Here is a 27,798-nt window from a genome sequence, read left to right as displayed (position 1 = left end):
ATTTACATTATTCCAATCAGTTGATAAAACATTGTCCTTTACAATTATAAAAGCTTTTTACAAAAATCTACTACTCCGCTTGCATGTCAGCAGACTTGGGTAGATCCTGCTGAAATCCTATGTATTGAATGATTAGAGAATCGTTTTGAATCGGGAAAATATCGTTTTTGAATCGAGAATCGCGTTGAATCGGAAAAAAAAAAGATTTTGAATCGAATCGTGACCCCAAGAATCGATATTGAATCGAATCGTGGGACACCCAAAGATTTGAAGCCCTACTAATTACCAACAATATACTGTAAATTATGTACAGTATTTATTATATGCTGTATTTGTACACTTAATATTGACCATCAGTGTGTGAATGTGAATGTGTGTGTGTGAATGGGTGAATGTGGAAACAGTGTCAAAGCGCTTTGAGTTCCTTAGAAAAAGGTAGAAAAGCGCTATACAAGTATAACCCATTTACCATTTACCACTTTCACAATATATCAGTTGGATATCTCACATTAAACATAAAGTGAAACACTTTCAGTCCTAAATCAATGAATGATTCTGGACCGAACACACCCTCCATACTGTACTGTTCTCTAATATTACCATTTGTGAATTATTAACACTCTTTATTTACTAACTTTACTACAAAAAAGGACAATTGTGAAAATACATCATGCTGGTTATAGAAAATACAAAAAAATGTATTCCTAAAGTAAACAATTATATAATTAACTGATCTAGTGCATTTTCAAACTCACAAAATAATACACAAAACAAATCTATACAACTTCAATTAGTCAAACAGAGAACAATGTTAGGTGTGAAAAACACTAACCTATTTATTATTAACCGTCTTGGAAGAACTTATGATGGCTTATAAATAAAACTTATAATTGTTTTTGGAGACACCTAGTGGTCACAATAATTCATTAAGTCAAGCTCCTGAAATTGAATGATGCAGACACATTTGGTACTGAATATTTTTAAATAAGCTTCTGCCTTGGAGACCTTGTATGTGTAAGTAATATGCAGCTATAATTATTTAGTACTTGTTTATATTGACAAATGTGCTGTTTTAGACTGCAATATTGTTCAATTGAAGACATTTATTACAAATGTCTAGCTCGTGTGCTATTGTGTGCGTAGTTGTTGTGTAACTGCTCGGCCCGTAGCCTATAACCTACCATGTTTACCTTTAGTAAATGACTTAAATAAAATACAGGAAAACACCATCCTTGTGTGCTTATTGGAGGACATTTAGATGTTAACTGGCTGTCCAGCTTTGCACAAGTAAACACGCTGCAGGACTGCTTGGATCTGACATTACATCACACATTTTATATGCAACGCATATAACCCTGTGCACATTTACAGTATATATGCACATGTAATCCCGTTTTGTGCCTCTGTTGGATCAGGACACACCGAGTACTGATATTAAGCAATTTCATATACAATAGAAGTATAGAGTTTACACGTAATTTACATTTAATATAGTTTATTATACATTCGGTACCTATTTATCGCTGAACAATGTTTATATCAACTTTGACTGCTTTAAGTATTCATTTAGAAGCTAGATGAATAAACTGTTATATCTTGATATATCAACCCAATAACAGAAAGTTGTCTTTAGTTTTGTTGGTTTCAATGCAGACGTGCGGTAACATCCTGACACTTCCAATGTGTCCTTTTAATGAGTAGCTTCTCAAACCGTCTGTGTAATAATCAATAGCATATACACTACTGCTATCTAGTGTCTCAAATCTGCAACTACCTTCAAATATACGTAAATTATTTTATTACCTTATCCGCGCTCATCCTAACTGACTAACAGACACCTTTTCCACTGATAAATAGCACCCTTGGTGAGTTGAAAATTGTTTTAATGTATTTATTGGCAGGCTTAAATAAGCCATAAAAAGTATCTATAATTATCGATATTGGACCATATAAAAAACAAGTATCATGACATAATTTTTGACCTTATCGCCAAATCCTATGCACACTGTGGAAAAAGTCTGTAGATTTTGTGGTGAAATACTGGCAGCTCAGTCGCCACAATTTTATCATAAGAGTAACTGCTTCAATTTTTGGTTTGGAGTAATTTGGTGTAAAAAAAAACAAAACACTTTTTTTACAGTAAAATTCTGGTGACTGAGCTGCTAATATTTTACTGTAAAAATAAAAGTTAGTGTTTCTACAGTAGTGCACTGTAAAAACGACCGTAAATTTTGCATTTAAAAACAAATGTCTGCTCAGTCGCCAGAATGTTATAGTAAAAACAAGAGTCGCGTTTTCCCGATTTATAGTAATTCAGTGTAAACGCCACCATAAATGTTAAAATTCTGGTGACTGAGCTGCCAGTATTTTACAGTAAAAAAATAAAAGTTATACTTTTTGTATTGAGATTAATGCACTGTAAAAAAAATTACCGTAGCTGTTGCGGTAAAAAAAATGGCGGCTTCGTCACTAGGATGATATTGTTAAAATAACAGATGCATTTTTCCGATTTATAGTAATTCGGTGTAAACACCACCATAAATTAGCACAGTATTGGGCATGAGCTCCCAGTATTTTACCGTAAAAACAAAAGTCATTTTTTTAATTTATAGTAAAGCAGTGTAAAAACAGCAACAATAGATTTTGCCATTTCAAAATGGAACTTCTGTCGCCAGAATTATCCACTAAAAATAATAGTGATACCGTTTCCCAGTTTACATTAATTTGGTGTAAAAAACATTGTAAATTGAATGATAAAATTCTGGCGATGAAATGCCTGTTTTTTTTTTACAATAAAAGTTAGACTATTTTCCATTTACAGTATAGAACTGTAAAAACAATGACTTTAGATTTTAAGCCAAAAACAAAAACAAACTAGTAGCTCCTTCGCCAGAATTTTACTGTATAAGTGGTATTGTTTTTCCATGTACGATAATTCCCTGTAAAAACGACAGTAAACAGTGCATTTAACGTCATTATAAGCCTTGCACACCGCTTTCACACACACTTAAAGGCCTACTGAAACCCACTACTACCGACCACGCAGTCTGATAGTTTATATATCAATAATAATAATAATAATCAACCAGGAGGACTTTGTTGGAGCGCTAGCCGCGCTAGCCGCCGACCTCACCTTGACTTCCTACGTCTCCGGGCCGCCAAACGCATCGGGTGAAGTCCTCCGTCCTTCTGCCGATCGCTGGAACGCAGGTGAGCACGGGTGTTGATGAGCAAATGAGGGCTGGCTGGCGTAGGTGGAGAGCTAATGTTTTTAGCATAGCTCTGTGCGGTCCGGTTGCTAAGTTAGCTTCAATGGCGTCGTTAGCACAGCATTGTTAACCTTCGCCAGCCTGGAAAGCATTAACCGTGTATTTACATGTCCACGGTTTAATAGTATTGTTGATTTTCTATCTATCCTACCAGTCAGGGGTTTATTTTTTTTGTTTCTATATGCAGTTAAAGCACGATGCTATCACGTTAGCTCGTAGCTAAAGCATTTCGCCGATGTATTGTCGTGGAGATAAAAGGCACTGAATGTCCATTTCGCGTTCTTGACTCTCATTTTCAAGAGGATATAGTATCCGAGGTGGTTTAAAATACAAATCCGTGATCCAAAATAGAAAAAGGAGAGTGTGGAATCCAATGAGCCAGCTTGTACCTAAGTTACGGTCAGAGCGAAAAAAGATACGTCCATCACTGCCTCTCAAGTCCTTCACTGTAACGTTCCTCATCTACGAATCTTTCATCCTCGCTCAAATTAATGGGGTAATCATCACTTTCTCGGTCCGAATCTCTCTCGCTCCATTGTAAACAATGGGGAATTGTGAGGAATCCTAGCTCCTGTGACGTCACGCTACTTCCGGTACAGGCAAGGCTTTTTTTTTATCAGCGAGCAAAAGTTGAGAACTTTATCGTCGATTTTCTCTACTAAATCCTTTCAGCAAAAATATGGCAATATCGCGAAATGATCAAGTAGGACACATAGAATGGATCTGCTATTCCCGTTTAAATAAAAAAAAAATCATTTCAGTAGGCCTTTAAACACTTCCTATGCTCCTAAAACACTTCATAAACTCTCAAACTGACATAATTTCGACATTAAACTTGAAGGGGTACTCAACTATTAAATTAGTCAGTCTTACTTGCATGCACTGAGACCTCAGTGAAAAAACATATTTTTCCTTTTTCTCTAAAAATAAACACAGGAAGTGATCAATAATAAAACTGAGACACAGACTAGGATTAAATAGGAGCCAATTCTTTCTACTCCTTTTCAGGCACACATCTTCTTAAATATAACTTTGTTGAGCAATGTTGCAAATCAACTATTAATCACCCACAAATGTCAGCAATGTTTAGCAAAAAGGAGGTGAATTATTGTTATGAGCAGGACTTGTGCAGTAAATCAACTGTGCAAAGACACTTAGTTGTTCTTTGCACTGCATGCAAAACAATATTCTAACATGAATATTTATGTTTTGGGTGTTTGTTACCTCCGTGTTGTGTAACCTTCTGGAGCCCAGCGACGAGTCCCAGCAGAAAGCCCGTAAAGCACATCTGGACAGCGAACAACTCCTTTCGCTTTCTCCGCCTGCTTTTGCTCCTCCGCCGGCTCAGCATCACTCCGACTCCGACGGTTGTCTCTGGCATGCCTTCTCCCTCCGCGCGGGCCATGACACGCTTGTTTCCGGCGAGCGTTACGGTGGATGCCCGGATGGTGCTGCTGGCGTTGGTGGTGGTGCGGAAAGAAGGTGTGATGAGAGCTGCAGGTACAGATGTGACGGTCCTCTTGGCGATAGCGTCTCAAAGTACAAGCTAGATCATGTTACATCAAGATAAATCCGGTGAAGACTTTCAAAATAAAAGACACCACAAAGCTGACAGTAACAACCCAAGCGATACTCGATCGATATGGTAACGTATTGGAACTGACATTGTACAATCCTAATCATAAAAATAAAATTTAAAATAAACATTGATTTTTAGAGTAAATTCTATTATATACATATTTATATTTTTAAATGTATGTAATGTACGCTATGTTTTTTATTAAATTGTTTATTGTTTTTATCTATAATAATATATAACAATAACTGTATCGGCCTTTCCAAGCTTTCCAGGTTCTAAACCAAAGGCCGTGGGCTGAGCCAGCTAGGACACTTACATACGCACTTCCGACTACAACTTAAAGGCCTACTGAAATTATTGTTTTTAATTTAAACGGGGATAGCAGATCCATTCTATGTGTCATACTTGATAATTTTGCGATATTGCCATATTTTTGCTGAAAGGATTTAGTAGAGAACATCGACGATAAAGTTCGCAACTTTTGGTTGCTGATAAAAAAAAGCCTTGCCTGTACCGGAAGTAGCGTGACGTCACAGGTTGAAAGGCTCCTCACATTTCCCCATTGTTTACAATGCAGCGAGAGCGATTCGGACCGAGAAAGCGACGATTACCCCATTAATTTGAGCCAGGATGAAAGATTCGTGGATGAGGAACGTGAGAGTGAAGGACTAGAGTGCAGTGCAGGACGCATCTTTTTTCGCTCTGACCGTAACTTAGGTACAAGCTGGCTCATTGGATTCCACACTCTCTCCTTTTTCTATTGTGGATCACGGATTTGTATTTTAAACCACCTCGGATACTATATCCTCTTGAAAATGAGAGTCGAGAACGCGAAATGGACATTCACAGTGACTTTTATCTCCACGACAATACATCGACGAAACACTTTAGCTACGGAGCTAACGTGATAGCATCGGGCTTAACCGCATATAGAAACAAAATAAATAAGCCCCTGACTGGAAGGATAGACAGAAAATCAACAATACTATTAAACCATGGACATGTAAATACACGGTTAATGCTTTCCAGCCTGGCGAAGCTTAACAATGCTGTTGCTAACGACGCCATTGAAGCTAACTTAGCAACGGGACCTCACAGAGCTATGCTAAAAACATTAGCTCTCCACCTACGCCAGCCAGCCCTCATCTGCTCATCAACACCCGTGCTCACCTGCGTTCCAGCGTTCGACGGAGCGACGAAGGACTTCACCCGATCATCCGTGCGGTCGGCGGCTAGCGTCGGATAGCGCGTCTGCTATCCAAGTCAAAGTCCTCCTGCTTGTGTTGCTGCAGACAGCCGCTAATACACCAATCCCACCTACAACTTTCTTCTTTGCAGTCTTAATTGTTCATTAAACAAGTTGCAAAAGATTCACCAACACAGATGTCCAGAATACTGTGGAATTTTGAGATGAAAACAGAGCTTTTTGTATTGGATTCAATGGTGTCTGAATACTTCCGTTTCAACGATTGATGTCACGCGCATACATCATCATACATAGACGTTTTCAACCGGAAGTTTAGCGGGAAATTTAAAATTGCACTTTATAAGTTAACCCGGCCGTATTGGCATGTGTTGCAATGTTAAGATTTCATCATTGATATATAAACTATCAGACTGCGTGGTCGGTAGTAGTGGGTTTCAGTAGGCCTTTAAGTATCTCCAATAAATAGCTTTATTTGCAAAAAAAAAAGTTTTTTTTTCCAACATTCCATCAAGTAACAAAAACAACTTTAACTACATACAAAGCTATAAACAAAACTAAGGCTCAAGTGTTGCGTAAGAAGTGGTCAAAAAAAATTTCACCGCCAGTCTCTCAACCCGACATTTGTCCAATCAGTTTCACCTGTGCACCCCTATATGCTCACCTCACAGGTGCTGTAAATGACACAGAATGAAAATGACTTTCTAATTAAAAAAGTAAACAAATTAACTTAATATATGCAGTACTGCTCACTGCTCCCCTCACCTCCTAGGGGGTGATCAAGGGTGATGGGTCAAATGCAGAGAATCATTTCGCCACACCTAGTGTGTGTGTGACAATCATTGGTACTTTAACTTAACCAGAGAAATACAAATAACACAAAAATGGCTACCAAAACCATAATGACCAACAACAAAGTGCAGTAGCACAGTAGGCCCAGGTATTCATCAAACACCACCACAACGACCACCACCAAAGGGGCGGCGTGGCGAAGTTGGTAGAGTGGCCATGCCAGCAATCGGCGGGTTGCTGGTTACTGGGGTTCAATCCCCACCTTCTACCATCCTAGTCACGTCCGTTGTGTCCTTGGGCAAGACACTTCACCCTTGCTCCTGATGGCTGCTGGTTAGCGCCTTGCATGGCAGCTCCCGCCATCAGTGTGTGAATGTGTGTGTCAATGGGTGAATGTGGAAATACTGTCAAAGCGCTTTGAGTACCTTGAAGGTAGAAAAGCGCTATACAAATATAACCCATTTATCATTTATTTATTTAAAGTGCAGTAGCACAGTAGGCCCAATTATTCATCAAACACCACCACAATGACCAACACCAAAGTGCAGTAACGCAGTAGGCCCAAGTATTCATCAAACAACAAATAATTAATTTAACTTAATGTATGCAGGACTCCCGAAATATGAACAACACAAAAATGGCTACCACAATAACAATATTTGTCATTTCATACATGTTATAATGTATGATTTTGTTTTATGTATTAAACACAGGGCCTTCCGATACGCAGATCACGCGCTGTACGTAGAGCTTTGCGATCAATTATATGTAATAATTATACAATGACAGGGCGCGACACATGCAATTTTACAGAAAATGTACTCCTAGCGCCTTCCTGCTCTTTCACTGATAAGAAAATGATGGCAAATTTCCGTAAGGCCTTTTCGTTGTCACCCATGGTGAGCAGTGTTAATGCTGGTCTGGTGAATGTGGTATACTGGGATTGAAACCCAGGTCAAACATGTGTCAGGAAGCTGTACATTTTTTTATGTTGCCTACATTTATTATTTTGCACAAAAAATACAAAACCCAAAACCAGTGAAGTTGTCTCATGTAAACTGTAAATAAAAACAGAATACATTGATTTGCAAATCCTTTTTAACTTATATTCAATTGAATACACTGCAAAGACAAGATATGTAATGTTCGAACTGAGAAACAAATGTTTTTTCCAAATAATCATTAACTTAGAATTTAATGGCAGCAACATATTGCAAAAAAGTTGACACAGGGGCATTTTTACCACTGCGTTACATGGCCTTTCCTTTTAACAACACTCAGTAAACGTTTGGGAACTGAGGAGACCAATTTTTGAAGTTTTTGAGGCTTTTCAGGTGGAATTCTTTCCCATTCTTGCTTGATGTACAGTCCAGGGTCTCCGTTGTCGTATTTTAGGCTTCATAATGCGCCACACATTTTCAATGGAAGACAGGTCTGGACTACAAGCAGGCCAGTCTAGTACCCAAAGTCTTTTACTACGAAGCCACGCTGTTGTAATACGTGCAGAATGTGGCCTGGCATTGTCTTGCTGAAATAAGCAGGGTCGTCCATGAAAAAGACATTGCTTGGATGGCAACATATGTTGCTACAAAACCTGTATGTACATTTCAGCATTAATGGTGCCTTCACAGATGTGTAAGTTACCCATGCCTTGGGAACTAATAAACCCCCATACCATCACAGATGCTGGCTTTTCAACTTTGAACTTTGCGCCTATACCAGTCCGGATGGTTTCTTTCCTCTTTGGTCCGGAGGACATGACGTTCACAGTTTCCAAAAACAATTTGAAATGTGGACTCGTCAGACCACAGAACACTTTTCCACTTTGCATCGGTCCATCTTAGATGGACTCGGGCCCAGCGAAGCCGGCAGCGTTTCTGGGTGTTGTTGATAAGTGGCTTTCGCTTTGCATAGTAGAGTTTTTACTTGCACTTACAGATGTAATGACCAACTGTAGTTACTGACAGTGGTTTTCTGAAGTGGGGCCTTAGCCCATGTGATGATATCCTTTACACACTGATGTCCCTTTTTTATGCACTACCGCCTGAGGGATCGAAGGTCACAGACAATGCCGCTTACATGCAATGATTTCTACAGATTCTCTGAACCATTTGATGATATTACAGACTGTAGATGGTGAAATCTCTTAATTCCTTGCAATAGCTTGTTGAGAAATGTTGTTCTTGAACTGTTCGACAATTTGCTCACGCATTTGTTCACAAAGTGGTGACCCTCGCCCCATCCTTGTTTGTGAATGACTGAGCATTTCATGGAAGCTGCTTTTTTATACCCAATCATGGCACCCACCTGTTCCCAATTAGCCTGTTCACTGGTGGGATGTTACAAATAAGTGTTTGATTAGCATTCCTCAACTTTCTCAGTCTTTTTTGCCACTTGTGCCAGCTTTTTTTAAACATGTTGCAGGCATCAAATTCCGAATGCAATATATTCAATTGAATATAGGTTGAAAAGGATTAGCAAATCATTTTATCCTGTTTTTATTTACGATTTACACAACGTGCCAAATTCACTGGTTTTGGGTTTTGTTTGATTAATAAACAATTTATTTCCCATAAATTTGTTTTAGTACAAAACACGCATCAAATTAAAATCAAAGTTGATTTGAAAAACTATAAAAATAGTTTAGCATAAAAACATACGTGTGAAAAAAAATTCAGACTCAAATTCTGCTGAGAGCACCAGTTGAGTCAGTTTAGTTTACTTCTTTATTAAACCTAACATTTTTGCATAATGTACAAAAATTATTAGATATACAGGCTATTAAAACACTGTAATAGCGATGCTGGCATTTCAGGTCGCTGAAAAGGTTTAGATATGTTGAATCGATGATTCCCCCCCCCCTCACAGAATGTTTGCAGAGCATTTGGTGCAATAGCACACAACAAGTCGTCGACTGAAACAATGAAGAAGTCCCACAAGATGAACACCATGTTTGTTTATAATAAGCTCAGGGGAAGTTTACAACCTCCTGCGAGACAAGAGCGCTTTGGCGAAGTTGGTAGAGTGGCCGTGCCAGCAATCGGAGGGTTGCTGGTTACTGGGGTTCAATCCCCACCTTCTACCATCCTAGTCACGTCCGTTGTGTCCTTGGGCAAGACACTTCACCCTTGCTCCTGATGGCTGCTGGTTAGCGTCTTGCATGGCAGCTCCCGCCATCAGTGTGTGAATGGATGAATGTGGAAATACTGTCAAAGCGCTTTGAGTACCTTGAAGGTAGAAAAGCGCTATACAAGTATAACCCATTTATCATTATTATTTATAACACAAGCCCTTCTACAGGACAGTACGGGTAATTTTAGTTTTTTTATTTTGAGTATTTCATCGGTTATTGGACCTGTCTTTTAATGTAATCAAATTTATCAGTGTGATGTGCAGTGATGGGCAGTAACAAGCTAAATGTAACTAAGCTACGTAGCTTAACTAAATTTTTGTCACGGCGCGGGCTCGAACCCGCCTTTCATCGGCAGAAAGTTCTGCCAGCACCTCAGTTGGCAGCATGCCAAGACACGCCCCTGCTCGCGCTGGGCGCCTCACGCCCACGCAACAGCGAAGCTGCAGACAATCATCAATCTGCGCCCCTGGGACTAATCAAGACAGGCAGCATAAAGACCAGTGGACCCATGGAGCTTACGCCGGAACGTAGTTTCTCCTCGCAATAAGCATCCCATCTCTGGCTTCCCTCCCGCGTACTTGCTATCTCCTTGTCTTCTTAGTTTCCCGCGTCTCATGTCCTTTGTGTCCTCCACAGTGTCCTTCCTGTTTCCCGGGTTCGAGTTGTGTGCCTCGACTTCGCTGTGGATTCTGGACTGCCTCCCTCGATCCTAGACCTCTGCTTGGACACGGACCTCGTCGCTTCTCTCCTGCCCCCAACCACCTGCCTGCCCACGGACTACCTCTTTGCCTCGCCCCTCTGGACTGACGAAGGATTCATCCAACACTCACTCACAACAACCCTGGTAACATTTACATTATTAATTCTAAACATCGTCTGGCACCACACACTTAGAGTAGCACACACCTCCCACACACTCATCAAAGGTTTAAATAAACCTGTTAACCTGACCTTCCTCGTGGTCTCGTCTCCTTCCCCTATCGTACGTAACAATTTTGGCGGTAGCTTAGCTACTTTTTTACCAGTAGCTTTTCTTGTAGCCTGGCTACTTTTAGACCCATGTAGCTAGGTAGCTTACATCAAAGCTACACGCTACACAGAGAAAATGGACTGTGAATCCAGGCCAAAAAAATGTGGAGAAAATACAATGACCTGGATTAATGAGAACATCCATACATACTGAGAAAATCCATGATGATTGGTTGGTTTTCGTATGATGAGTCACAATTGGCTAAGCTTAGGGTGCAACATTACTGACTGGCCAATCAGAGATGGCGGGTGGCAGTGTGTTGGGAGAAAACACTCCTTGCCCTAATGCTATTCCTGAAGTTTTGAAAAACCGAGTACGGCCCTAGCCACCCAAAAATACCCAATATAGCAGATGCAGCACCTGGGGCACAAGGGATGCCCGGCGACAGAACCAATAGGACCGCCGGCCAGGCCAGCAGCACGCCGTAGACAGACGTGCCTGGCCAAGGACAAGGCACGGGAGAAGCAGGAGACAACCAGCCCCTATTCCAGCACGAAACATACATAGACACATACATAGAAACCAGTGGCGTGCAGTCACTAGAGGCAGGGGAGGCGGGGCCTCACCTGCCATCATGGAAAGAAAAAAAAAAGAAAAAGAAAAAAAAATTAATTAAATTGTTATATGTATCCAGTGATTATACTAAAGTTATTTTCCATTTAACTTCACCAGTTTTAGATTATTTTTATTTTTATTTTCACATTTGCCGTTCAAATACTGAGAAGAGACGGTGCGGTGATCAGCAGCCAGTTGAGGCACTTGTGCCTCACCATGGATTGCGACTCGGCTAACTGCTGGCCTGCTGTGCAGTGAGACCGTATTGCTATATGAATTATATTATACATTTCCATAGTTTAGTTAGCTGAGGTATATAATGTACAGTGTATTTTGTCAACAACTGTATGTGTGTAACGTATTTTTAGTGCTGAGCGATCATAAATCTACTGCGGAGACACACTGTGTGAGGCTCGTATCATAACCCCGCCTCCTGGTGCCAAGCACCTCCGCCGCAGAATGCACCGCCCTACGGGAGCACCGCGGCCACACCAACCAAAGCCCACACCCAAACCCTCCACGTGCAAGACCGAATCCACCCAAAAAAAGTCACTTAACAAGAAGCCAAAAAGTGCAAAAACAACAATGCTCGCGCTGCAGGAGCCGCGAACGACCGCAGGGACACAACATTAGATACACCTGCACTGCAGGTTCATATGTTTTTAAATTTGACTGTGATGATGCAGTCGTGCCTCACCAGACATTAACCTCACCGCACGCCACTGATAGAAACCCAACGCCGGCCGAAAGACGGAACGTCTCAGCCCGAGGGGCCCAGAGACTCCCCGCAGCTAGACAGGAAGAGTGCCCCGCCCCACCAGCAACCGGGCCCCCAGGAGCCCAACCCCCAGGCACAGTCCGAGGAAAAAACAATCCATGTGCAGCAAGCAGGCTCCAGGGAAACATTAGCCCCCAACTAAAAAAAAAATTAAATAATAATAATTACATACATATGCATACACACACATACAGATATGTAAACATACATATATACATATATATATATATATATATATATATATATATATATATATATATATATATATATATATATATATATATATATATATATATATATATATATATATATATATATATATATATATATGTCCATCCATCCATTTTCTACCGCTTATTCCCTTCGGGGTCGCGGGGGGTGCTGGAGCCTATCTCAGCTACAATCGGGCGGAAGGCGGGGTACACCCTGGACAAGTCGCCACCTCATCGCAGGGCCAACACAGATAGACAGACAACATTCACACTCACATTCACACACTAGGGCCAATTTAGTGTTGCCAAACAGCCTATCCCCAGGTGCATGTTTTTGGAGGTGGGAGGAAGCCGGAGTACCCGGAGGGAACCCACGCAGTCACGGGGAGAACATGCAAACTCCACACAGAAAGATCCCGAGGCCGGGATTGAACTCACGACTACTCAGGGCCTTCGTATTGTGAGGCAGACGCACTAACCCCTCTGCCACCGTGCTGCCTATATATATATGTATATATATATAATTATTATTATTTTTATTTTATTTATTTTTTTAAATAAACACATACACACATACATACAAATAAAATTACTTAATAAATTATTAATCAAATAGTATATTACCAAGAGAGGGGGAGGAGTCAGCAGGTAAGCAGAGAGGCAGTCCAGAAGCAGAGCCGCACTCCACCCAGCACCGGCCAGGGCAAGCACGACAAATCCGGGATTACGGCGCACAGAATCAGGGAGAAGCAGAGCACCCATCCCCGGCGAGGCAGCCGTGGCAAAACAGGCAGCGATCCAGCCCTGGCACCCACCGTCCAAACAAACACAAACGACAAACACTGGTACATCGGCCTTGCCAGCAATTTAAGGGTTCCTGGTTCCTGGTTCTATCCCCAGCTTCCGCCATCCTAGTCATGTCCGTTCATCCTTGCTTCTAATGGGTCGTGGTTAGGGCCTTCAGTGTGTGAATGTCTTTGTGAATGGGTGAATGTGGAAATAGTGTGAAAGCGCTTTGAGTACCTTAAAGGTAAAAAGGCGCTATACAAGTATAAACCATTATCCATTTTATCCATTATCCATTATCCATTATTATCCATTATCCAGGGACGGCGTGGCGAAGTTGGTAGAGTGGGTGTGCCAGCAATCGGAGGGTTGCTGGTTACTGGGGTTCAATCCCCACCTTCTACCATCCTAGACACGTCTGTTGTGTCCTTGGGCAAGACACTTCACCCTTGCTCCTGATGGCTGCTGGTTAGCGCCTTGCCATCAGTGTGTGAATGTGTGTTAATGGGTGAATGTGGAAATACTGTCAAAGCGCTTTGAGTACCTTGAAGGTAGAAAAGCTCTATACAAGTATAACCCATTTATCATTTATTTTAGTGTAAAACATACACAGATAATGTCTGCAACTTGTGGACAACAGAGCAGACAACGGACAATAAAGAAGCCATTGGTGGTGTTTCTTTCTATAGTTATAAATAATTATCATTATTGGTTATGAATATTTAAAACAGTACAGTAATTTGAAAATGAACTCTGAGTATGTACTTGTATTGCCATCAAGTGTCTACTTTTAAGTCTTTGTGATATAAAACAAATAAAACATCAATAAGTATTTGTTTTCCAATTTTTTTTGCAATCCTGTGCTTGCAAAACGGTGCTTTTTGAACACTTAAAAAAACTGGTAACAAATTCATAAAATCACAAGTTGATTCAATGATATTGACAAAAGAAATAAGCCGGAAAACATTGCAACTATTGGCGCAACGTTCTGAAAAAGCTGCCATGAATTCAGGCATTTTACACATGGAGGTGTACCACACTGCTCTGTTCTGCACCGAAAGTAAAGGAATATGCAAGGTAAATCCAAATTAAAACCAGTAAGGGTAAAGATGACACAAAAAAGAACATGAAGGTAAAATGGAACGTGACACAACCTAAAAATCCAACACAAAAGTGTACAGAGCATCTTCAGAGAAATCAATCTCACATATTTGATATTGAAATAAAAGCTTGTTTGTGTGTGTGTGCGTGTGTGTGCGCGTGTGTGCGTGTGTGTGCGTGTGTGTGCGAGTGTGTGTGTGTGTGTGTGTGTGTGTGTGTGTGTGTGTGTGTGTGTGTGTGTGTGTGTGTGGGTGTGTCTGTGTGTGTGTGTGTGTGTGTGTGTGCTCTCATCCGTATAAAGGTCTTTATTAAAACCGTGTTGCTCATCTGCCTGTCAAACATAGACAAACAGCGTGACACCAGAACTTCACTCCCTCAAAATTCTGTGAATATTTTGTGGTATTTTTAATCAGGTTTGTGATTGTTTTATTCGTCCGTGCGAATGCGGCGTCGACAACAGTTGCAACTTGTGCAGACAGGAAACGTTGCATTAAGTCAGAGTCGCCCTCAGGATGAATAATCCTGTCCCGTCTAAGAAGATTACAGTGTTTTGTTCGGGTTTCTGCTTTATATTCCCACAGATGTGCACACACACACACGCTTGCTCCCCCAGAGACTAATCGAGAAACTTCTCAGAGTTGGCCTGAACATCGCTACGTCTTTGGATTTTGGATTTCCTGACAGAGAGACCACAATCTGTCTGTGTTGGGAAAATCCTCTCCAACTCCGTTACACAGAGCACTGGATCCCCTCAAAGCTATGTACTGTGTCCACTGCTGTTCGCGCTGTTAACACATGACTGTGCATCAAGCTACAAGGGGAACCAGATCATCACATTTGCGGATGACACCACGCTGATTTAGACTCATTTGTAAAAATGATCTATGTACAGAAAATAAGTCGAAAACCTGAGGGCCAGCGGAAGGAGAACAACCTGGTGCTTTAAATGGAAAAAAACAAAGACATGATTGTGAAATTCCGAAAGTTGCGGCCCAAGCCCTCTCCTTTCAGCATCAGCAACTGCACCGTGGAGAGTGGAGAGCATCAAGTTTTTTGGAGTGAAGATAACACAAGAACTCAAATGGAATAATAACACCTTCGGGATCATAAAATGGGCCCCGCAGAGACTTTACTTTTTGAGGAAGCCGAATCAAGTCTCTCTCTACCAGCATCCTCAGGACCTTTTACAGAGGTGTGGCAGAGAGCATTCTGACATACTGCATCTCTACTTGGAACTATTGCTGCAAAAAAAGCTCTGCAGAGGAAAACCAGATGAACTGAGAAGGCCGTCGGAACCCCTCCGTCCAAAATCTCTTCCAGAACTGTAAGAGGAGTAGGGGTCTGAGTATTGTCAAGGACTCCTCACATCCTTTCTACCATTTCTTTCAACTACTGCCATCGGGCAAACGGTACCGTAGGACCACAAAACGTTTCAATGGCTTAATTCCACAAGCTGTCAGAATGCTGAACTGCTGATCATCAAGTTGTACACGTTAGCACAATAACCATTACCATAGTTGGTATTTAAGTTTTTACATTTCTCATCTATTTTAAGGGAGATATTGTCAAAATAGGGCAGCACGGTGGAACAGAGGTTAGTACTTGTGTCTCACAATCCGAAGGTCCTGGGTTCGATCGTGGGCTCGGGATCTTTCTGTGTGGAGTTTGCATGTTCTCTCCATCTATAAAATCCGCTACACCTCCCTGATACCGAAGTACATGTCAAACTACTTCCTTAATGTAAATGACCGCCATAACCACAACACCAGGGGGAGCTCCATTAACCACGTTAAACCCAGATTCCGAACTAACAAAGGTCTTAACTCATTCTCTTTCTATGCCACATCAATGTGGAATGCGCTCCCAACAGGTATAAAAGAAAGGGCATCTCTATCCTCCTTCAAAACCGCAATAAAAGTTCACCTCCAGGCAGCTACAACCCTAAACTAACACCCTCCCCGGATTGTTAATAATCAAATGTAAACAATCAAATGCAGATACTTTTTCTTATGCCTTCTGATCTCTCTCTCTCTCTCTCTCTCTCTCTCTCTCTCTCTCTCTCTCTCTCTCTCTCTCTCTCTCTCTCTCTCTCTCTCTCTCTCTGTCTCTCTCTCTCTATGCCCACTACTTGCTGTCCATATCCTACCAAGTCAGACCTACACTGTTCCAATATCCATTTCTCTGTTCTCAATTGTTGATGACTGATGATAACAAAAAGATTTTATCAACAAAAACTATTTATATTTATTAATACACACAAAAGTACCAAAAATTGTTTTTTTGATCGATTCCCAGTTACCGGGAATTGGTATGGTATTGGTTCAAATGTGAACGGTACCCATCCCTGACTGGAAGTTAGTGATTTTTGTATTTTTGCCTTTGGACAATGGCACTTGATGTCTCTGTGTCCAACACGTGTCAAACGCTATACAAATTAATCTTGCAGGTTGTTGATTTCAGAACACACAAACAGTCAGTAAGTAACCCTACAGAAAAGACCATACGGATTGTCGACATAAACATTAAACATTGTATTTATGATTTTGAACCTATCACATATACTAATCGCACGACAATGTTTGCACAAATGAATAGATCGATGGAGGGGGGTGGGTCCTGCAGAATGTTATTCCGCAACCGAGTCTCTTGGTACCTGTGCGCGCACAGAACGAGCACAACTAACAGAGATAGAGAATGAGCGAGAAATCTGCTTTTCAGCTAAAGTGAGCTGACTAATCCTCCAGCAAGCCTGATGTGGGCAAACTAATGCCTCATAATCCATGCAAGTCCACGCTGACACTACACTTGCAATGGAAAGACATAAACGCCTTCGGATCACTTACACGACTATACTGTACAGCAACACAACCTCGTGAACCATGTGTTGTTTGACATGACAATATTACATCATCACAAGAGCATAATGTACAATATTACATTTCGCCACCACATCGGGTGATGAGAATTTCAAGTTCTTAAAAGCGGCAGTGCATTTGTGTTGCTATGGTAACTGCCATGCGACGGGCGTATATAGCATGCATGTAACGTAACCAGAAGAACGACAGTAAAACAGTGAAAGCTCAATTCAGTTCAATTGTAGAAAAAGAGAGGGCAATTAAAACAACAATAATTAAAATTGATAGTCACTTGTTTACAGATACTGTAATGGACCCGACCGAGTGTTAGAATATTAAAATCTAATAACATTTTGCTTAAAACCAATACAAATACAAACCCCGTTTCCATATGAGTTGGGAAATTGTGTTAGATGTAAATATAAACGGAATACAATGATTTGCAAATCCTTTTCAACCCATATTCAATTGAATGCACTGCAAAGACAAGATATTTGATGTTCAAACTCATAAACTTTTTTTTTTTTTGGCAAATAATAATCAACTTAGAATTGCATGGCTGCAACACGTGCCAAAGTAGTTGGGAAAGGGCATGTTCACCACTGTGTTTGATTGATTGATTGATTGATTGTGACTTTTATTAGTAGGTTGCACAGTGAAGTACATATTCCGTACAATTGACCACTAAATGGTAACACCCGAATAAGTTTTTCAACTTGTTTAAGTCGGGGTCCACTTAAATTGATTCATGATACAGATATATACTATCATATATACTATCATCATAATACAGTCATCACACAAGATAATCACATATAATTATTTACATTATTTACAATCAGGGGTGTGGGGGGGGGATATGGACATCAAGTAGTGGACATAGAGAGAGAAGGCATAAGAAAAAGTATCTTCATTTGATTGTTTACATTTGATTATTAGCAATCCGGGGAGGGTGTTAGTTTAGGGTTGTAGCTGCCTGGAGGTGAACTTTTATTGCGGTTTTGAAGGAGGATAGAGATGCCCTTTCTTTTATACCTGTTGGGAGCGCATTCCACATTGATGTGGCATAGAAAGAGAATGAGTTAAGACCTTTGTTAGTTCGGAATCTGGGTTTAACGTGGTTAGTGGAGCTCCCTCTGGTGTTGTGGTTATGGCGGTCATTTACGTTAAGGAAGTAGTTTGACATGTACTTCGGTATCAGGGAGGTGTAGCGGATTTTATAGACTAGGCTCAGTGCAAGTTGTTTAACTCTGTCCTCCACCTTGAGCCAGCCCACTTTAGAGAAGTGGGTAGGAGTGAGGTGGGATCTGGGGTGGAGGTCTAGAAGTAACCTGACTAGCTTGTTCTGAGATGTTTGGAGTTTAGATTTGAGGGTTTTGGGGGTGCTGGGGTACCAGGAGGTGCATGCGTAATCGAAAAAGGGTTGAACGAGAGTTACATGGCCTTTCCTTTTAACAACACTCAGTAAACGTTTGGGAACTGAGGAGACACATTTTTGAAGTGGAATTCTTTCCCATTCTTGCTTGATGTACAGCTTAAGTTGTTCAACAGTCCGGGGGTCTCCGTTGTGGTATTTTAGGCTTCATGATGCGCCACACATTTTCAATGGGAGACAGATCTGGACTACAGGCAGGCCAGTCTAGTACCCGCACTCTTTTACTATGAAGCCACGTTGATGTAACACGTGGCTTGGCATTGTCTTGCTGAAATAAGCAGGGGCGTCCATGGTAACGTTGCTTGGATGGCAACATATGTTGCTCCAAAACCTGTATGTACCTTTCAGCATTAATGGCGCCTTCACAAATGTGTAAGTTACCCATGTCTTGGGCACTAATACACCCCCATACCATCACAGATGATGGCTTTTCAACTTTGCGCCTATAACAATTCGGATGGTTCTTTTCCTCTTTGGTCCGGACGACACGACGTCCACAGTTTCCAAAAACCATTTGAAATGTGGACTCGTCAGACCACAGAACACTTTTCCACTTTGTATCAGTCCATCTTAGATGAGCTCAGGCCCAGCGAAGCCGACAGCGTTTCTGGGTGTTGTTGATAAACGGTTTTCGCCTTGTATAGGAGAGTTTTATCTTGCACTTACAGATGTAGCGACCAACTGTAGTTACTGACAGTAGGTTTCTGAAGTGTTCCTGAGCCCATGTGGTGATATCCTTTACACACTGATGTCGCTTGTTGATGCAGTACAGCCTGAGGGATCGAAGGTCACGGGCTTAGCTGCTTACGTGCAGTGATTTCTCCAGATTCTCTGAACCCTTTGATGATATTACGGACCGTAGATGGTGAAATCCCTAAATTCCTTGCAATAGCTGGTTGAGAAAGGTTTTTCTTAAACTGTTCAACAATTTGCTCACGCATTTGTTGACAAAGTGGTGACCCTCGCCACATCCTTGTTTGTGAATGACTGAGCATTTCATGGAATCTACGTTTATACCCAATCATGGCACTCACCTGTTCCCAATTTGCCTGTTCACCTGTGGGATGTTCCAAATAAGTGTTTGATGAGCATTCCTCAACTTTATCAGTATTTATTGCCACCTTTCCCAACTTCTTTGTCACGTGTTGCTGGCATCAAATTCTAAAGATAATGATTATTTGAAGAAAAAAAAAAAAGTTTATCAGTTTGAACATCAAATATGTTGTCTTTGTAGCATATTCAACTGAATATGGGTTGAAAATGATTTGCAAATCATTGTATTCCGTTTATATTTACATCTAACACAATTTCCCAACTCATATGGAAACAGGGTTTGTATTAAGAATCCAATGTAGTGAGAGCAATCGTTCCAAAATTAGGAAAGATAATTATGCTTGTTCACACTTTATTACAATCCAAAGTACAGCCACGACAGGCGTAGTGGGTCAGTGTCCTGGCTCCGCCCACTTCCACAGCATCCTCCTGCACACAGAATTAAAACGGAGGCAGGCCACGGGGATAAAATCATTTAAAAACACGGAGACGCTCTCAGGGCTGACGTCACACTTACACGCAAGGCAGGGTTTTCCCTGTCTCTGCTGTAGTTCCCCGTAGAAGTATTGGGTACGCCCACTCTCCTCACCAGTCTCCGGTCGTTCGTGGGACCTACAGCCGTAATCGTCCCGTCTCACTCCGCCTCTTAGTCGCTCCCGGGGGTCACTGCGGGTCTCCGGGTCCCGATCGCTCCAGTCTCTCGTGGGACCTACGTGGCCGTACTCGTCCCGTCTCGCTCCGCCTCTTGGTCGCTCTCGGGGGTCACCGCAGGTCTCTGGGTCCCGATCGCTCCTGCCCACAGAACCACACAGCCAGCACTCAAAGCACGTGCCCGCAAGCCCACAGCCCAAGGCAGTTGAACACCCCAACAGATCAACAATGCACAACACTTACTTCGGAGGCAGAGTTTCCTCTGCCCCTGCGTGTTGTGGGCTTCTTGGGGTTCGCTCCGGTAGCCTGCGGGGTCTGCTGTGTAGTCCGGAGGTTCCTTCCCAGCCTGCGTGCGTCCACCCAGTCGCTCTTGTCAAAGCCTGTCGATGCTGCCCTGCCTTGCCTGTTCTCTCCTTTTAAATGTGGTACCAATCGATCCACGGACCGGTACCGGGCCGTGGCCCGGTGGTTGGGGACCACTGCTCTAAGACATGCATGGCAATGAAACTTAAAAAAATAAAATCCCCTACTTGTGTCCCATCAAAATACCACCTTAAATTTCGACAAGAAAACAATTGTACAATACGACTCGGCGAAGAAAATCTCAGCATTATTTTCGACTCAAAACAGCCTACTTTCATCTCCGTAATATCACTAAAATCCATCACGTTATGTCCACCCATGACGCGGAGATAATTATACATGCGTTCGTTACGTCTCGTCTTAATTTTTGTAACTTATTATTTCTGTCTCTCCCCATGTCCAGCATTAAAAGATTGCAGTTGGAACAAAATGCAGCTGCTCGACTTTTGACGAGGACAAGAACGTTTCATCAGATGACGCCTATACTGGCCCACCTGCACTGGCTCCTGGTGCACTTTAAGTGCAATTTTAAAGTTTTTGTTACTTATGTATGATATATTAAATGGTCTATCGCATGTCCCGTCCCGAAATCTGCGTTCCAAATATGCCAGCTTAGCAGTAATTCCCAGAGCCAAAAAAAAGTCTGCAGGCTCTCGTGCGTTTTTTATTGAGATTCTACCTCTTTATACTCTAGCTTCTAAATAGACCTCTGTTTGGACTAGTTGACCTGCCGCTTTTCCTTTCTGCTATGTCCCCCCTCTCCTGCATGGAGAGGATGTCAGGTGGTCACGGATGGAGAGGTACCAGTCTGGAAGAGGCGCTAGCTGTCCCCAGTTGTCACCCTGAGTGGACCACTTTTCTGTGTTGGTGAAGTGTCTGTGTTGTCGACTCGTCTACATGGAAGAAGATTACCCTTCGGCTGCCTGCTGTCTTCCCGATGGACTGGGCTCTCACATGATCATGAATGTAACAATTCAATAATTGTACCCACCCGTCATCCATTAAAGCCTGTCACTCAGGAGGAGGGTCCCCACATCTGCGCCTCCTTCCCAAGATTTCTTCTTTTTCCCATCTCGCGCTTTTGGAGAAACTTGTGATCAAGGGCTACTTTATACAAATAAATTGTGATCGATTGCCCGATTGTAGCTGAGATAGGCTCCAGCGCCCCCCCGTGACCCCGAAGGGAATAAGCGGTAGAAAATGGATGGATGGATGATAAATTGTGAAGGTTTCAAACAAGCAAGCAGCTAGAGAGCAGCATGAATAATTTAATTAAACAAAACCTAAAAGTGATAAACTGAAAGCTAACATTTCATATAATTTCTCTATTGCTATCAGCGATACTTGCCCTATGTTCGTATCGTATTGGATCAACATCAACATGACCCCACATCTGCGGTCCCTTTTAAGGTTTGTCCTTTAAGGTTGAGTTTTTTCTTGCTCTGATGTGGGATCAGAGACGAGGATGTTGTTGTGGTTTGTGCAACCCTTTGAGACATTTGTGATAAGGGCTATAAAAATAAATGTTGATTGATTGATTGATTGAATTTATGTCCAACAGATTTACGCATATTCAAAGCATTTCCGAACTGTTGAAAGTGACCCATAGCGCTCATCTTCGTTGGTAAACGAGAGATACAATGAGAGGTTATCATCACACTTCAACATCTCTAACATGTACATGCTGCCTTTGGTAGGTCAGCATTGAAAATGAAAATATGTTCTTTATTGTATTACCCTGGATAAATAAATTGTAAATAAATACAAGTAACCTAATGTGACGGAGGCCGGCCAGTGTGGCTGGGCCATGTGTAAATTGGCCAGCCTAGGCTTTTAGCTCGATGGTCAGCACATTCGCCTCTCATGCGGAGGACAAGGTTTTGCGTCCCGTTGCAGAATGAGATAAAGGCAGGGGACCAAACCATGTGGGTTACACTAGGAAATAAATGTTTATATACTATCTAGAAGGCTTTTAGCACTGTAGACAGGAACAAGAAATAGGTCTGAGCTAAGCAGGAATGTGGATAGTTGTGCCCTTTGAGCAATAAAGAGTTCATATATTGTTACACATTGGTGTCCCTGCTTTGTCTACACAACTGTTTTGATAATACAGTTGACGTGCGCGTTTTCGCGGCACTAAGAGACAAATTTGATTGCCGAAAATGACACTGATTTGCCAAAATGTGCGGGGAATTTGCGGACATTGGACGCTACAAGGCCGCACATAATTTGATAATTTGCAGTGATTGGTTGTATTTGCGTGAATTGGTGCAATCGCGACATCGCAAATTCCTGGAGGGACTGATAAACTGATTAACTGATTTAAGCAACAGAAAATCTGAGGCAATTTGGAAGCAGATAGATGTTGTTATTTTTCGGGAGCTCGGCCAATTGGAACCATTTCATTAGAAATGTCACATTTCATGTCAACAAAGCTGGACTTGATGAAAATGGGCTGTATCATAAAATAATACACAATTCAATGAAGTTATATAGACAGTAAGCGTGTGCCGAAAGATGCCCACACATACACGCGCACACACGTGCACACACGGTGACTACGTCAACATTCCTTTCTTGGAGCAGTCTCCTCCACAGAGCAAACTCTATTAGCAAGCGTCTTCCCTCAGGGTTGACACTGACATGTCGTATCAGCCTCTGTTGTGCAAGAGGACACACACGGTTCAAGGAGGCATGGATGAAGACGTTAGAGAACAATTCAAAAAGCAGAAAAAGACAAAAAATCGGCAATGATTACTCATCTCGTAGACACTATCAAAATTCTATCAAAATTAGACCCCTTCGATACGTGGATATTAGCAAACACACATCTTGCACTCTGCCTAATGTCTCATGTGGCTCTGATCAGCCAGGTAGAAGCGCTGTTCTGCCAGTGGCACTTAGTTTATTTAAAGGTGACAGTGCATAAACTTTTGCTTGTATTCCGCCATGTGACTTCTTCCCGGAAGTGAAAAACTGTAGAGGTCGACCAGGCCAAAATGGCTGTTGTGCAGCAAGCAGTGAGCAAACTCTCTGAGTGCACAAGGGTCCTCACCAGTGTTGGGTTTGTTACTGAAAACCAGCAACTAGTTACAGTTACTAGTTACTTTATTTCAAAGGTAACTCAGTTACTAACTCAGTTACTTACACCAAAAAGTAATGCGTTACTGTGAAAAGTAACTATTTAGTTACTTATTTTTTAAATTTTATTTTAAGGCTCCCATTAATGCCCTTTTAGCCTTCATTTCAGTACTGTTATTGCACTGGAGAATAATACAGTCTGTTGATCACCTTGACATGCATTTGCATCACTGAACTCTGCTAAGCAATGTGCTCTACATACAACACACAAAGACAAAGATATGTTTCAAAGGGTCAATTTATTTTGAGCCAGAAAAAATTGACAAAACTTTTTGGGCTGGAGGGGTTGGGGGGGGCTGGGTTCGGTGGTAGCGGGGGTGTATATTGTAACCCGGAAGAGTTAGGGATGGAAGGGAGAGATTCTACAAATTTGGGTATCAATCCTATACCAAATAGTTCAGGGGCAGTATTGGTTATACCACTGCTGATACTGATACTTCAAATTTTCAAGGTCATTGAATGATTACATTTTTGATCACAATTATAAGTGGACAAAAACCCAGGATAACAGTGTAACAATATCAATTAAATATTTAAACTATTTTCCTAATCCTTTTTATTGCATACTATATTTTGATCAAAACAAAGTCAATAGTGCAAAAAAATAAGTAAACCTAATCAAAACCTACTTTTGGCTCTGATTTTAATTATTTAGGTATTGCCCTTTCCTACGTTTAAAAACGATAACAAAAATGACGAGAAAAACTATTTTATGATCGTAAAAAATATTAATGTAATCACTGTAGTATCGACCATACACTACTATTATACTAGATATCGTTACTATCAATGTTTTTAACGATACGTCCACCCCTGTTTATATTTAAGCGCTCTAGCTGAGCGGTTAGTATGGCTTCTTGTATCCTCCTACTGTGTTTAGTGTAGCTTTTTTACCCATTCATAGTCCTTGAGTGATAATGATACATGTAAGAAACATTTTAAAATAAATAAATACAAAATAAATAAATACAAAGAAACTCCTCTCTGAGCTGCCACCTTACCGTGGTAGAGGAGTTTGCGTGTCTCAATTATCCTAGGAGCTATGTTGTCCGGGGGCTTCCATGCCCCCTGGTAGGGTCTCCCAAGACAAACAGGTCCTAGGTGAGGGATCAGACAAAGAGCAGCTCGAAGACTTCTATGGAAATACAAGAACCGAGACTCAGATTTCCCTCGCCCGGACCCGGGTCACCGGGGCCCCCCTCTGGAGCCAGGCCCGGAGTTGGGGCACGACGGCGAGCGCCTGGTGGCCGGGCCTGTCCCCATGGGGCCCGGCCGGGCACAGCCCGAAGAGGCAACGTGGGTCCCCCCTCCAATGGGCTCACCACCCATAGCAGGGGCCATAGAGGTCGGGTGCAATGTGAGCTGGGCGACAGCCGAAGGCAGGGCACTTGGCGGTCCGATCCTCGGCCACAGAAGCTAGCTCTTGGGACGTGGAACGTCACCTCGCTGGGGGGGAAGGAGCCTGAGCTAGTGCGCGAGGTGGAGAAGTTCCGGCTAGACATAGTCGGACTCACTTCGACACACAGCAAGGGCTCTGGAACCAGTTCTCTCGAGAGGGGATGGACTCTCTTCCACTCTGGCGTTGCCGGCAGTGAGAGGCGACGGGCTGGGGTGGCAATTCTTGTTGCCCCCCCGGCTCAGAACCTGCATGTTGGAGTTCAACCCGGTGGACGAGAGGGTAGCTTCCCTCTGCCTTCGGGTGGGGGGACGGGTCCTGACTGTTGTTTGCGCTTACGCGCCAAACAGCAGCTCAGAGTACCCAGCCTTTTTGGATTCACTCGAGGGAGTACTTGAGGGTGCTCCCCCGGGTGATTCCCTCGTTCTACTGGGGGACTTCAACGCTCATATTGGCAATGACAGTGAAACCTGGAGAGGCGTGATTGGTAAGAATGGCCGCCCGGATCTGAACCCGAGTGGTGTGTTGTTATTGGACTTTTGTGCCCGTCACGGATTGTCCATAACGAACACCATGTTCAAGCATAAGGGTGTCCATATGTGCACTTGGCACCAGGACACCCTGGGCCGCAGTTCCATGATCGACTTTGTAGTTGTGTCATCGGATTTGCGGCTTCATGTTTTGGACACTCGGGTGAAGAGAGGGGCGGAGCTTTCTACCGATCACCACCTGGTGGTGAGTTGGCTGCGATGGTGGGGGAGGATGCCGGACAGACCTGGCAGGCCCAAACGCATTGTGAGGGTTTGCTGGGAACGTCTGGCAGAGTCTCCTGTCAGAGTTTCAATTCCCACCTCCGGAAGAACTTTGAACATGTCACGAGGGAGGTGCTGGACATTGAGTCCGAGTGGATCATGTTCCGCACCTCTATTGTCGAAGCGGCTGATTGGAGCTGTGGCCGCAAAGTAGTTGGTGCCTGTCGTGGCGGTAATCCTAGAACCCGTTGGTGGACACCGGCGGTGAGGGATGCCGTCAAGCTGAAGAAGGAGTCCTATCGGGTTCTTTTGGCTCATAGGACTCCTGAGGCAGCGGACAGGTACCGACAGGCCAAGCGGTGTGCGGCTTCAGCGGTCGCGGAGGCAAAAACTCGGACATGGGAGGAGTTCGGGGAAGCCATGGAAAACGACTTCCGGACGGCTTCGAAGCGATTCTGGACCACCATCCGCAGCCTCAGGAAGGGGAAGCAGTGCACTATCAACACCGTGTATGGTGAGGATGGTGTTCTGCTGACCTCGACTGCGGATGTTGTGGATCGGTGGAGGGAATACTTCGAAGACCTCCTCAATCCCACCAACACGTCTTCCTATGAGGAAGCAGTGCCTGGGGAATCTGTGGTGGGCTCTCCTATTTCTGGGGCTGAGGTTGCTGAGGTAGTTAAAAAGCTCCTCGGTGGCAGGGATGAGATCCGCCCGGAGTTCCTTAAGGCTCTGGATGCTGTGGGGCTGTCTTGGTTGACAAGACTCTGCAGCATCGCGTGGACATCGGGGGCGGTACCTCTGGATTGGCAGACCGGGGTGGTGGTTCCTCTCTTTAAAAAGGGGAACCGGAGGGTGTGTTCTAACTATCGGGGGATCACACTCCTCAGCCTTCCCGGTAAGGTCTATTCAGGTGTACTGGAGAGGAGGCTACGCCGGATAGTCGAACCTCAGATTCAGGAGGAACAGTGTGGTTTTCGTCCTGGTCGTGGAACTGTGGACCAGCTCTGTACTCTCGGCAGGGTCCTTGAGGGTGCATGGGAGTTTGCCCAACCAGTCTACATGTGCTTTGTAGACTTGGAGAAGGCATTCGACCGTGTCCCTCGGGAAGTTCTGTGGGGAGTGCTCAGAGAGTATGGGGTATCAGACTGTCTGATTGTGGCGGTCCGCTCCCTGTATGATCAGTGTCAAAGCTTGGTCCGCATTGCCGGCAGTAAGTCGGACACGCTTCCAGTGAGGGTTGGACTCCGCCAAGGCTGCCCTTTGTCACCGATTCTGTTCATAACTTTTATGGACAGAATTTCTAGGCGCAGTCAAGGCGTTGAGGGGATCCGGTTTGGTGGCTGCGGGATTAGGTCTCTGCTTTTTGCAGATGATGTGGTCCTGATGGCTTCATCTGGCCAGGATCTTCAGCTCTCACTGGATCGGTTCGCAGCTGAGTGTGAAGCGACTGGGATGAGAATCAGCACCTCCAAGTCCGAGTCCATGGTTCTCGCCCGGAAAAGGGTGGAGTGCCATCTCCGGGTTGGGGAGGAGATCTTGCCCCAAGTGGAGGAGTTCAAGTACCTCGGAGTCTTGTTCACGAGTGAGGGAAGAGTGGATCGTGAGATCGACAGGCGGATCGGTGCGGCGTCTTCAGTAATGCGGGCGCTGTATCGGTCCGTTGTGGTGAAGAAGGAGCTGAGCCGCAAGGCAAAGCTCTCAATTTACCGG

The 27,798-nt window shown here is 43.1% G+C and overlaps 1 protein-coding gene across 2 annotated transcripts in view; it reads right to left on the bottom strand.

The window, feature by feature from the left end:
* The window catches only part of LOC133656895 (sodium/potassium/calcium exchanger 3-like), a 267,870-nt gene extending 263,109 nt beyond the window's left edge, over window positions 1-4,761 (bottom strand). For both annotated transcript variants that reach the window (XM_062057755.1, XM_062057756.1), the window contains exon 1: window positions 4,494-4,761. In XM_062057755.1, coding sequence (XP_061913739.1) covers window positions 4,494-4,674 — 181 coding nt within the window. In that variant the 5' untranslated portion in view covers window positions 4,675-4,761. The remainder of the gene's footprint in view (window positions 1-4,493) is intronic.
* Between the last annotated feature and the right edge of the window lie 23,037 nt (window positions 4,762-27,798).

This window comes from Entelurus aequoreus, linkage group LG09 (assembly GCF_033978785.1).
Source record: "Entelurus aequoreus isolate RoL-2023_Sb linkage group LG09, RoL_Eaeq_v1.1, whole genome shotgun sequence".
NCBI lineage: Eukaryota > Metazoa > Chordata > Actinopteri > Syngnathiformes > Syngnathidae > Entelurus > Entelurus aequoreus.
The sequence above is the reverse complement of the archived record's forward strand: the minus strand, read 5'-3'. Positions and strand labels throughout refer to the sequence as shown.